Here is a 13,278-nt window from a genome sequence, read left to right on the forward strand (position 1 = left end):
CTCAAATCTCAGGACTCGGCCCAGTGACTCTCTGGTGTTGATCAATAATCGTATTGAATTAGCTCAGATTTATTATGGTAATCCTGTTCTGTACTTATTGCTGCTTTAATAATGCAACACGTCATTGATCCTGGAAGAGAAATTCTCCCCATGTAACCCCGGTACATGCTCAGTTTGTTACTGTCGAGGATTCAGAGCAAACATTTGTGTTTGCAGACAGATTTTTTGGTTGAAAGAAGTTTCACTACTTGTGCTCTATTAAATTAAACACTGATTCTCTGCTTGTGCAAAATGCTGCTGTTCCCTTCTTAGCAATCATGTTATAAGGACATGCTTTAGTGTGTTTGCTCTCACCAACTGCATCGTTACAATAAGAGTTTACACTCTTATGTATTTTCCTGCTGCAACAGAATATTAGCCTGGAAACTCATGGAGCCCATTTGTATTTGCTGCGTGTGGTCCTGATAGGGTCCTGGGGTCTGATAGGGTTCTTAGGTTCTTTAGCTCTTTATTCGCACAATGAAAAAAAAAGCCATAAAAAAAACTGCAATTAAAATATAATGTGCAGGTGCGGTAAAAATCCATTACAGGCTTATCTAAAGATCTCATCTATAAAAAATTAAACAAATCATATTAAGGAAGGCTGATGCCAGCGCACATCAGGAAACTCAGATCAAACTGTCAAATATAAATCAGGATTCTGTTAGTGTGTCACCTGTTTCTCTCTTCAAATGTTTTCAGAAACGCGTTTTAGTGATCTGAAGAGATATGAAGAGTTATGATTGATTGGAGGTCTGTTCAGAGACATGTTGGTCTGCTCTCATTGTTGACGTCCCTTGGAAATAAAAAAAATGAGCTAAGAGCTTCCAGGCTGATACACATTAGCGAGTTCGGTGAACAGAAACTAAGATTCTGAGAGGAAATGTGTCGATACTTCCTTTACACAGAACTAACAGCTGCTGCAGTGACCTCATGTGAAATAAAGTGATGCCACACCCGGTTTTCCTTTATTTTAACAATAAAATGACAGACAAACAAAAGCAAACACACAAAGACAAATTTTTTTTTTAAAAAGGTGGAAACCTAACTTTTGCCAAACTTCAATTTTATGAACAACAAAAGGGTTCCTCTTGAAAAACGTTGTTTCCCTGAAGAAAAAACAAAATCATGCATGAGGTGCTTCTAATGTCTTTCCAAGCTTTTTTTGCATTTTTAAAAAACGTCCTAAATTAATGTTTAAATTGTTAATACTTTTAAAAATAATTTTTACTTGTTTATTTGCTAATACCGTTCTTATATTTCTAGTTTATACTGCTGTTTACTATTTATTGTTATTTTGCTATCCACTTTGCTGCTGTAACTCTGGAAATCTCCCTGTTGTGGGACTTATAAAGGAAATCTTAATGTTAAAACTAATTTAATTCTCCATTAAATGTTTTAAACTGAGTGCAAACAGGAGACAAAAGTAGAGCATCAGAGGGACTTTAAAGGCTCTGTGCTTCAGTCTTTCTGTATTGTGTCCTGTTGAATAATAATCTCTAATCTTAAATTGTGATGTTTGTTGTAGATATGAAGCATTATTCTTCTGAAAGCTTCTAAATAAGGAGGTGACTGGAAGTATGTCAGTTATTTAAACAGAAATATTTCAAAGTCTTTGCTCTAATTATAGCTTCAAAATATCTTGGATGTTTAAACACTGAGCGTCTTTTATTAACTCTTCCAGATGTTTTACATTTAAAACGTCTCAGTGTTATGACTCAAAAACACGACGCCATAAAAAATTATTATCTTATCTACTGTGAGTCTTTCTGTAGACTCCTGCATGTGTTTTTACATGAACATGTTTCTTCAGATTCAGATTAAATGTTGACTGTGTGTCCTGCAGGGAGAGACGAGACCATGCAGCCGGCCAAGCCGTCCTTCCTCGAGTACTTTGAGCAGAAAGAGAAGGAGGCCAACAGCCACAACGACGCAGGAGGGAAAGAAAACAACGCAGACAACCGCAGACTGCCCGCTGAAGGAGACCTGGAGGTGGTGAGTGAGGAGCACCGAGTGTGTCTCTTTATACCAGTTTCACCTGGTTTTAAGCCATTAACACCTTCTAGAAAAACTCCTTCTAAAATCTCAGCATTGTTTTAAAACAACCTGCCAAAAACCTGAAAAACTGCACAGAACGTTTCCTAAAAAGTTTATTTCTGAGCCTCGGTAGCAGATAGAAATATGAAATAAAAAACACCTGAAAGCCTGAACCCTTGGCTTTAACTGTGTAGAACTTAATTTACCCAAAAGTTCTTTAACATTTTTAAAGCATCCCTATCAATATGTTTTGTGTGTGACTTCCACCAGGAGAACGATGTTCATGTTCCGTGTGAAAACTAAAGTAAACCACTTTTTTACGCAACTTCCATGGCTCATGTTGTCCTCGTAACGACTTCACTTTCAGCATTTCCATCATTTATTTCCTGTTTAAACTGTCTTTTACAGTCTAACCAAGAAGGGTTCTGCCCTAAACCTAGCTCAGAGGTTTTGTAGCCTAAATCCACAGAAACTGCATCTTTTTCACAGCAGTGAACTGTATGTGTATGTATAATGACGTGTGTGCTATTTTAAGAAACGATTCGCTCTGTACTGTGAGCCCTCAAACGCTCATAGGAGTCTATGGGTGGTGCTGACAGACGGTCTGTTCTGTCGTTTAGGTTGGAGATCTTGTTGTTTAGGGCTGCCTTTCAGTAAACTGATGGTATTTTCTGACTGTAACCGGTGGTTCTAGCTGTTCTATTATTTGCCTTTACTGGTGGGTGTGGATTAGAAAATCTTGAATATAAAATTAAGACAAAGAGCTAAGAAAAAGTCTGGAGACCTGTCAGGGTGTCCCCACCTCTCGCCCAGTGTCAGCTGGGACCAGCTTCAGCTCCCAGCAACCCGAATTCAAATAAATGCTTACGGATAATGAATGAATGAATGAATGAATGAATAAATTGGAAATAAGAAGACACAGATGCTGTGCTGTGATTCAACAATCCAAAACAACCTGCTTTTATTTATGGGGTTTTCTACGTGTATTTTTAAATCACATTTCAGTTTCAGATTTCAGTTAAATTTTGTGTCATTTTCTGCCCCAATATTCACATCGTGCTGACCTCATAGTGTCTCATCTGTAGCTCTGAATAATCGTGATCATTCATTCGTCCACATTATAAGTTCCATATTATTAAACGTCTCTAGCTTTTGTGTCATTTCAAGAGACCTGGCCTGAAGGTTAGATGAGGTACTGGTTCTGTTGGGATAAATCTCGAGGGACACTGAGCAGCTGTTTAACTCAGACTGTGTGGGGTTTTAGGGCCTCAGTGTGTTTGTGTGTAGTTGGAATGGAGCTGTGAATGTCATCAGGACGTCCATGAAAAAGAGCATTTCTCTCAGAGAAACTCCATGAATAAATAAAGGTAAAAAATAGTTTGTTGTTTTAATTTTGTTGATATCAATAGTAGTAAAAAGTTGCTGTGACTGCCTCTGTGGAAACACATTAGAGTGAAGGAAGAAGCAGGTTGTTTGTCTCACTCAGAGACATTTAAGCAGGACAAATGGCTGCTGCTGCTGCTGGAGGAATTAAATATTAAATATGTGACCTTTAAATACGAGGTGGTTTCTCTTACCAGACCACCCGGCTGCCTGCTCATCTTTAGATATTCAGAAGCCTCTTCTTTCTGAAAGAGATATCTGAACAATAAACCTTCTTGTTTCTTAAACAACGAGACAACAATTTACTGATGGTTCTGATTTCACCAGCAGTTTTAGACGAGTATTCATCAGTGAGGAGTTGTACGGTGGTGCATCAGGATGTAGTTGTCTATAAAGAACAAAGCTGTGTGTATGTGTGTGTGTGTTACGTGAACCTATTGAGACTTGGATCTGTGCTCGTGTGCATCTGAAGCTGTTACACTAACAGACAGTGACAGGTAACCGCTGCATGACCCTGATTTTCACTCTTGTTCTGTTGGATCTTTAATACTGTTTCACTGTGAACATGCATGCTGACACACACACACACACACACACAGAGACAGCATCATCTTCAGAAGGCGTATGGCACGTTGCTGTGACACCTCCACACTGTCAGGATTAATACACGTCTCACACACAGTCAGAGGATCAGCTCAGTGGTGTCAGATTTGGGTTAATCAGAACTTCTTCCTGTTGTTGACTTTGAAGGGAAGAAAAAGCTCATTAACATCTAAACGGTCTGTAATTGAAAATAAAATAATATGAAAAAAATTATAATTATTATTATTTCAAGCCTTGCTTAAAATGACAAGAAAACAGTGACACAACAAACTAAAATGATTGAGCCCAAGTGCCACAAAACGTTTAATTACCAGAACAAGAGATGCAGATTTTAAGTTTATTTCTAAATCATTTTTTGCTGTTTTAAAGATCAGCGATCGATAAATCATTTAAACCTTCCAAGACTCAAAATGCATCTTTTCCATCTTTCAGAAGTGCTGCTTCTGTTCTGTGTTTCATTATTAAATCCCTCTCACCGTGGCCTCGTTTTTCACTCTAATATAAACTATAAGTCCTGCAGCTCTGTGGAATCAAGTGGGAACAACTCAAACATGTCTTTGTGCAGAATAACCTCATAAAACATCACAATCATAAAAAAAGTAAACAGATTTTCAGTGAATATTTGTCACATGACCGTTGGTCTCAGCAGAATCAATCATGTCTTCACTGTGTCTCTGAGGAGAAGAATTTAATGTTTTAACAGGATCTGTTTAGTGCAAACACTTTATTTTAAATGACACATGTAGAATAAAGATTCTAACACAAATATCAACATTTTAAGTTTTGTTTGGGTCACTTTTTCTTTAAAGAAGCGTTGGTCACACGTGATTTGTTCAAGGACTGTCAGAAATCTGAATACACATGCAGTTTTTTGGGTTCAGAAATTGAACAAATGCCCTAAAATCGCAATGTTCTCATTCCACTTTATGGACAGAATATCTTGTTAATAACTATTTCAATGCCACGTCTTCACATAACTTATTCAGCAGCTCGTCTTAATTAAAGAAAGTGAATAATGAGATTATAAAGAATCCATATTGAAATCATAAACTTTGATATTGCATTGCAGTATTGAAACTTCATGTTTATTCACTTCTTTAATATTCACTCACATACACTTTTTTATTTTTCTTGTTAAAGTTAAACATCTTCTGTGTGTAAAAGCGTCACATTTACTTTTGAAGCTCCCAGTTGAGTTTCTAACTCTGTAACGGTGCTACAGACGGCAGGAGTTCAGTAGAAACAGAAGCTGTGTGTGAGCTTCACTGCAGCATTCAGAGTAAAATCTAACGGGATCCACTTGACGACATAAATCTCTCTCTTCAGGGGTTTATCCTTCATTAGACTTGCAAATGTGCAGATAAAAAGCTAATTTCTTGCATGTTTAATACTTTGAGGCAGCTTGTTGACAGCTTCATGTCGACTGTGTTTAATTTTAGATCGGTCTGCTATTTTTGTATTTTGCTCCCAGATGATTTTTTAATGTAGTTATCCAAAAACAGCAGCATGTCGTCTGATTGGTTCCATCAGTTTGAGCTTTATCATTTAATTTTTCTGCCTCTCTCTCTCTCTCAGGTACAGGTCAGGGCTTATACTCACACATACTCTAATGTTGTATTGTATTTTTAGCTGGTAATATGGTAACATATAGTATGGTAACATATAGTTAATATGTTAATATGGTTAATATGGTAACATTAGTTAATGTTACCATATTATTACCATATTAATAGTTAATATGGTAACATATAGTTAATATGTTATCATGCAGGCAGCTCAGTGTTGTTATATGCAGAATATAACATGTGGTGGAAAGCACTGAGCTCCATTATTTATGAGCAGCAGACGTAGAACAACCAATCTCCCACAATCGCTCCATTCTCTCCTCTATTTTTATTCTTCCCTTATTGGTTTTCTTTTTTTTTTCCGTCTCACGTCCTCTCTGGCTCCTTCTCTCCGTCCTTCCTGTCTCCTCAGAATAAACCTGAAGGAGATCGTCGTGTTGTCTCACAGATCCCGACAGAAGGTTAAATCTCTGCTGCAGGTTCAATAAACAGTCAAACTTTCTGTCAGAGTTTGTTAGTTAAGAGACGAGTTTGACATATTTGGCCGTCCTTCTGTGAAACCCCAGTAGATCTCTGGGTTTTATTTATAAATAACAGAACTGCAGCAGTGAACATGTTGGTTAAAGTTTTGGTTTACTGGACATTAGACTGTGTGGTCTCCTGTATGAGACAAAGGTTTTAACACTTTTTTGAATCAATCATGTCTTCACAGAATCTCTGAGGAGCAAAATGTGATGTTTTTAACAGGATCTGGTTAGTGCAAATGCTTTATTTTAAGGTAAACATGTAGAATAAAGAGATTCTGACATAACATTTTAACACAAGTTTTGGTCACTTTTTCTTCAAGGAAGCATTCGTCACACATGATTCGTTCAAGGACCATCGGAAATAGGAAAATTTCTGTTTTTACGGTTTTGGTTAAGAGACGAGTTTGGCAGATTTAGTCGTCCTGCTGTGAAACCCCAGTAGATCTCTGATTTTTATTTTGTAAAAAGCAGACCTGCAGCAGGGAACACGTTGGTTAAAGTTTTGGTTAAATGGACATTAGACTCTGTGATCTCATGTTTTTAATGCATCATGTATGAGACAAAGGGTTTACCACAGTTTTGAAGATTCATTTGAGGTTGTATTCAATTTCCTAAAACTCTAAAATCCTTAAATATTTTCAAACCTTTCTGTGTTTCTTCACCCAAATTATTCAACCACACCCTGGAAGTTTGCATCAAGCTGACATGTAAGGAATCCAAAACATGAGGAATCGGACGGAAAAATCATGAACACTGTTCACCTTCAGGCTGTGGATGGATACAAGCATTTATTTGCATTTTTCTTTCGCAATTTTTCTCGAAAGATTAATTGATATCTTGGGAAAATAATTTGTAAATGAATAATTGGTATCAATGAGAGCTAATTGAAGCTCTGATCTTAAGTATATTTTAAGGAAATTTTCCATCATTTCTATTCCTACGTTGTGTTTGTGTATTCCTGTGAACTTAATCGATCATTTCAGGTTAATTAAAATACATTTTTAGTGAACGCTGTTGAAATATTTGGAGCTCTGAAGCGAGTCGAGTGTCCGTCCCCTCGCTCTGCTCTCCGGTGGACGCCAGGTTTATTTTAGCTGCATTGATTTGTGGGTAATAAATATGTGCAGGGTGAAGTGCTGCTGGTAAAAGCGGAGAGGGGGAATCCCCCCGAGGGAAGCTGCAGCAGCACGGAGGGAAGACGCTCAATGAGTGTCAGCGCGGCTTCGTGAAAGCTACTAAAATAGAGATCAGACGCCTCGATGATCGCTGTCATGCTTCAGGTATTTTTAGGTTATGGTAAAGATTTTCCTGAGTGTCCATTAATGGACTCATATTGATCTGAGAGTCGTCCTCCAGCTGCAGTTTCTTTACACACGAACACACCGGAGAGCTACACTCACATGTGACCCTTAAAGGTTTTATAAACATTACATGGTGAATTTAAACTCTGTGCAGTTTTTAGTTTGTAAATGATATGAAATCAGGCAGTAGAATCGGAGGAATATTAATAGTAACTTTAATTATAAAGCACTTTTAGAAGCAGCGTTTACAAAGTCAAGCAAGACAAAATCAGTTTCATCAACTAATTCAAGAAGACAAAGACACACAATCAGCAGGAAAATGCATTATTTATCAAAAAATAAAACTTAAAAGAAACACAAAAGGCAGATAAATAAGTAAAAGCAATAAAGACAATAAAACGGTAAAAACGTTATTAAAAAAGGAGACAAGATCACTTGAAAGAAGTCTAAGAAATGTTAAGAAGTCACTGATTCTGCGAAAGTTGCTTTTCATTTACAAGGAAATAAATAAGTAAGCATAGAAACATAAACAGAATCTATGATTTATAATAAATATATGAAAAAAGGACAACTTTGTGTTTTTTGTTGTTGTTTTTTATTTCCTTTTTATTGCTTTTGGAAGAAGGAAACAGCACACAAGGACATAAAGAACAAACGAATAATAATAAGACAATAACGATAAATCCAATAAAACAGGAAAAATAAACAATAAATACAAAATGTCCTGCTGCATCACAACAAAGAAACTAACCAACTATTTCCACAGATTTTAATCTGATCTTTTTACTGATTGACTACTGAGTCTGTAAAGCACTTTTTGTACAACCAAAAGATCTTTCTTTATATTTCTTTGACAGAGTCTTATCTGAAGCTGCGTTCTCTTTGGATCCTTCATGTTTCTGTGTTGTTGTCTGACAGACTGTGATGGTTTTGGTGTGTTTGCAGGTGAGCTCGTGGACGGTGGAGGAGCTGCGGCTGCGTCTCGCCTCCCTCGACCCTCAGATGGAGCAGGAGATCGAGGAGATCCGGCAGCGCTACCAGACCAAGAGGCAGCCCATCCTGGACGCCATCGAGGCCAAGAAACGCCGGCAGCAGAACTTCTGAGCAGGAAACAGCCGGATGTTTTTAACTCTTTGTTCTCTGCAGCAGCAGGTAGAAACTGTCAGAGACTTCTGACCATCAGACTGCTGAAGAAGAGCTTCCAAAGAGCTGAGTCACAGATTATTATTGACATCTTTTTGATTTGAGATCCGTCTTCTCTTCAACACCTTTTTTGTGTTTCTAGTTTTAACGGTTTGATTTCGACGCCATCAGCAGCCGATCCGGACTCTGAGTTTCTGATGTTTCAGGATTGTTACAGTTTACAACACGGTGATGATTTAGTTTAGTTTTCTACTCTGATCTTGTGGTACAACTTTCTTCTCAACTGCTCGACTGAGGTACTCGTCTGAAACTCCTCAGCTGTTCTCTGTCCTCGTTGCTGCTGGATATTTCAGGGTTTGATTTCCTCGTCTTGAAAAAGTTTGTAAAACACACAAAAAGTTGAAAAACGCAGAATGCTGTTTATTAGTTTGTTCCGGGAAAAATCAAAGGTGTGAGAAACTTTTTGAAAAACGACAAAAAACCTCAGAAAATCTTCCTCGTTTGTCCTGAGAGGTTAAAGCTTCATCACTCTAAAGTTAAAATGTTTCTCTGTAACACTTGATTAAGAAAACTATATTTATTTAACTCGGTACAAGTTGCTTTTAGTTTAATATTGAGGCCTTTAATTCAACAAATTTGTCCTAGAAAAGTTATTAGACCAATTTTTGTCTTCTTTTGCCATAAAAGAACATATGGAAGCCCGTTTCTGACCATTAAAGAAGAAAACAAGATAATAAAAAAATGATCATGTTAGTGATTCTAATGAGAAGTGTTTAGAGTTTGGGAAACGCTTCAGTTTAACAGTTTTGTTTTCCAGGTTGGTAATATGCTCAAATTGAAAACAGATCCTAAAAGTTTTATGAATGAGAAACTTTCTCTGAATAGTGACTTATTATCTAATAATAATGATAAATAAAGTTATGGCACTTTTTTTTAACAATCTTAAAAAATGTTTCACTAATTAAAACAGATAAAATCAGATTAAGTTTAAGATTAAAAAAAAAAGCAATAAAAAAAATATTATAAACATGTTTTAAGGTTTTCTCAAAGACGAGAGTTGAGTTTCCAAGATAAATAAAAAAACAAAAACACATTTCTGAACCTTAATGAGAAACCACCTCAATATTATAATGCAGAAAGTCATTATTTTAAGTTGCATTTCAGCAAAATTTCTCATTCTAATAATTCACAGGATTTATTGTTTAGGTTTTTTTATCACATTGGCAGAAATGGGCTTCCATATTTATCAGCAGTGTATTAACGTTCAAATGGTTTATAAAACACTTTGTCGTTGCAAACATTCTTTTTTATTTCTAAACAATTATAACGTCTCTCATGAAGACATTTATTATTAATATCAGTTATGTGTTCATGCAGCAGCATCCACTAACACATTATTGTGTTTTATAAACCATTTATTAAATGTTAAAGCAGTTTTACCTTTTAATTCTTCAGATGTTTTACTGCATCCTTTAACCTCTTCAGGTCCACAAATAATCTTTTTTTAATTTAAATTGTTTCATTTAAAGGATGTAAACAGGAACAGTTTGGGGACGACTGGATTGTAAAGTGTTCATCTTTGTTTTTCTTCTGGATGAAACTTTTTAATTTTATTTAATGAGATGGAAAGTCGACTTTGTTTAACCTCAAACTTGCTTCTTAACGTTTTAATTCTGTACCCGTCATCATTTTTTTTTCCTCCGTAAGCTGAAAACAAAGACCGGGTCGACGGATTTATGGAGTCGAGTCAACAAAGCTTTTATTTCCTGGATTTATTAGTTTTATTATTTGGCAGCGAGTCTGCAGCTGGCTGGCTCTGATTCACCTTCACTTCCAACATTCCTCCATTTTCTACATCAGCACAGAAACTTTTCTATTTTTCTACGTAGGTTCAGAGGTCACAGAGAGGTCACAGAAAGGTCACGGTGGTTCTCAGGTCGTCGAACTCCTCAGGGGTGTAAAAATAATCAGATAGTTTAGAGACGGTAGATGTAAATATATTCACTCTGAGCTGTTTCTGTATTCTAAACGGTTCAAAAATGGACTTTTCATTAAGTTAAATATTATCAGCACAAGTTTCTGATGTTTCTGAGCTCAAAGTCCAGACATGAAAACAAAACGATGTCCGGACGTTATTCTGAGTGAGATAACGACTTCAGCTTCATTTTCTGTCTTACAAACAAAACTAAAGGGATTTTTTCTTTCTGCCTTATTCTGGATGTTATTGTCATGATGTTTCTGAATGCTTGTTGTGTCGGGGTGGTCTGTGGCCGAGAGGTCAGAGAATCAGGCTTGTAACTGAAGGGTCGCCGGTTTGGATTCCACGACTGACAGGTCACGGACTGAAGTGCCCCTGAGCAAGGCACTGAACTAGTGGTCGACCGATACAGGTTTTTTAAGGCCGATGCCGATACCGATTATTTTGACATCAGTCTTAACCGATCCCCGATATGTGCTGCCAATTTTTTTGGGCCGATTCTTGAAGCCGATATTGCCTTTTCTCCCTCCATTTACATGATAAAAATGACACAATGATAACAAATGTTACACACGTCTCAATTTAAAGTTGGATAGCAACAATGTGAATGTTGTTCTAGGCCTGGAGGTGGTGGCGCCTCAGATGATCCACATATTTGATGTGTTTTTCTTTTTTCTGGTATCAGCAGCAGCTCACCAGAGAATGGCAGATGTTGCACTGAGCCTTGCCTGCTGTTGGCTCAGTGAAATGTGATAATTGATCGGACTCAAAAATCGGCCCGATATAAAGGCCGGCTGATATATCAGTCGACCTCTACACTGAACCTCCCACTGCTCCTCAGCACACTGTGTTCACTGAGGTTCAATTCTCCCTCTGTTGGACTAATAAGGGAATCTTTATCTTAATATATAATGTTTAAAAGCTTATTTCTGCCAGTTAAAGTAAAAAAAACTTTGCCTTGTTATTAAAAAAAGGTCAGTCATTATAATAGGAAAGTTTCTCTAAATAATATTTTAGTATCTCAAAAATGAATGAGAAACTTTCTCAAAATAATGACTTAAACCTCAAAATCTCGACTCAGTATCTCAAAATAATAGTAAATGTTCTTAAAACTGTGACTTTTATAATAAGTCAAAATAATGATTTAATATCTTTAATGAATTATTTTTTAATACTGAGAAACTTTCTTAAAGATATTAGCTCATTAATTTGAGAAAAAGTTTGACATTATTTTAGAGATTCAAGCACAGGACGCGTTTTTATTTTTTTCATTATATTGGCAGAAATATGCTTGATAATTTGTTTGGAGAGAAAAAAAGGGAAAATATTAAAAATAATGCAGCCTTATTGTTATTAAATATGATGCATGAGCTGTTTGTTGCAGTGACGTGCAGAAATAAAGTCGTGACCACTGGATATTTAACAAATTAAACTGTTCTGATGTTTTTGCAATAATTTGTTTTCTGTTGAAACTTCTTTTATATAAAACAAACTGCAGGTGAAGGTCGCTGTGACACGTTTCACAGTTTCCCATTAACAAAATATGAATTTAATTGATTTGATTTTTAAAAGTGAGACTTTTTACACAAATTCCCATTCGTAAATTGTTTTAAAGTTTCAATTATTATTTAAATAATGCAGCAAAATTGGAATTGGGTCAACAACAAAAACAGCTTTTATTGATTTTCAGGTCATTGAAACTGACACTAATAATAATAATAATGTAATAATAATTACTGGTTACTGTGGAACTGAAACTGCAGATATTTGCTGGTTTGTTTTGTACGAAGGGAAGGTTTCTGACACCGATTATTAATGTTTGGTGCTAAAAAATATAGATAAATAGATGAATAAAAAGTGTGCACAATGAAAATATAAAACATATCGAGCAGCTGATGTTTCAGAAGCACAAGAGGCTGAAATCATCAGTTAAAATGTCTAAATCCTGCTGAAACACAAAGTGTTTTTAATAATCTTTTCTCAAGTGTTTAATTTATTTTATTATTTAGTTTGAATGCATCTTCAGTCCTCTCAGATGTTTTATGTTTCGTCTGATAAGTCAGAGTTCAAGTCAAAAAACGTCCTCAGTATAAAACTGTGACGCCTTGAAAAGTGAACAAATGAATGAATAATTTTGAGATTTACAATAAACGGTAAAGTTTCAGCTTTACGTCCAAATGTTTCTCAGCATGTGAATCTGCTGCTCACTTCATGTTTGATGCCTGATCTGATACAAAGTTTCTGAAGTTTATTTTTCTGCCTTAAAGAATGCCGTGGAAGTTGTGCAGATGTTTGAGATCTCTGATGTTTAGTTTGTGAATTTTATTTTGTTTGCTTGTCGAATAAATAGACAAATAAAAAATAAGGAAAGTTGAACACTTTCATTTTTACACTTTTACTGGAGTTCAAGAAATATTTCAGAGTTTTGAGTTCAGCAGCTCAAAGTGGCACCTTATTACTTTATATATATATATATATATATATATATATATATATATATATATATATATATATATATATATATATATGTCATGGAAAAAAATATTAATTAATTACTTTTTTTCTTGAATTGTTTATTTTAATGGCTGGTACAACTAAAGTTACATTTGTTTAAACAAATATTATAATATAATATTGATTATCAAGAAAACCATGGAAAATGTCTAGATATCAGCTCTTAAACTCTAATCAGCTATTTTTGT

The 13,278-nt window shown here is 35.7% G+C and overlaps 1 protein-coding gene across 1 annotated transcript in view; it reads left to right on the forward strand.

Moving 5' to 3' along the window:
* The window catches only part of LOC131968374 (serine/threonine-protein kinase 4-like), a 34,990-nt gene extending 22,244 nt beyond the window's left edge, over positions 1–12,746 (forward strand). The window contains exons 10-11 of the mRNA XM_059329203.1: positions 1,886–2,034; positions 8,401–12,746. Coding sequence (XP_059185186.1) covers positions 1,886–2,034; positions 8,401–8,559 — 308 coding nt within the window. The 3' untranslated portion in view covers positions 8,560–12,746. The remainder of the gene's footprint in view (positions 1–1,885; positions 2,035–8,400) is intronic.
* Positions 12,747–13,278: the final 532 nt, after the last annotated feature.

Source organism: Centropristis striata, chromosome 3, assembly GCF_030273125.1.
Source record: "Centropristis striata isolate RG_2023a ecotype Rhode Island chromosome 3, C.striata_1.0, whole genome shotgun sequence".
Lineage (NCBI taxonomy): Eukaryota > Metazoa > Chordata > Actinopteri > Perciformes > Serranidae > Centropristis > Centropristis striata.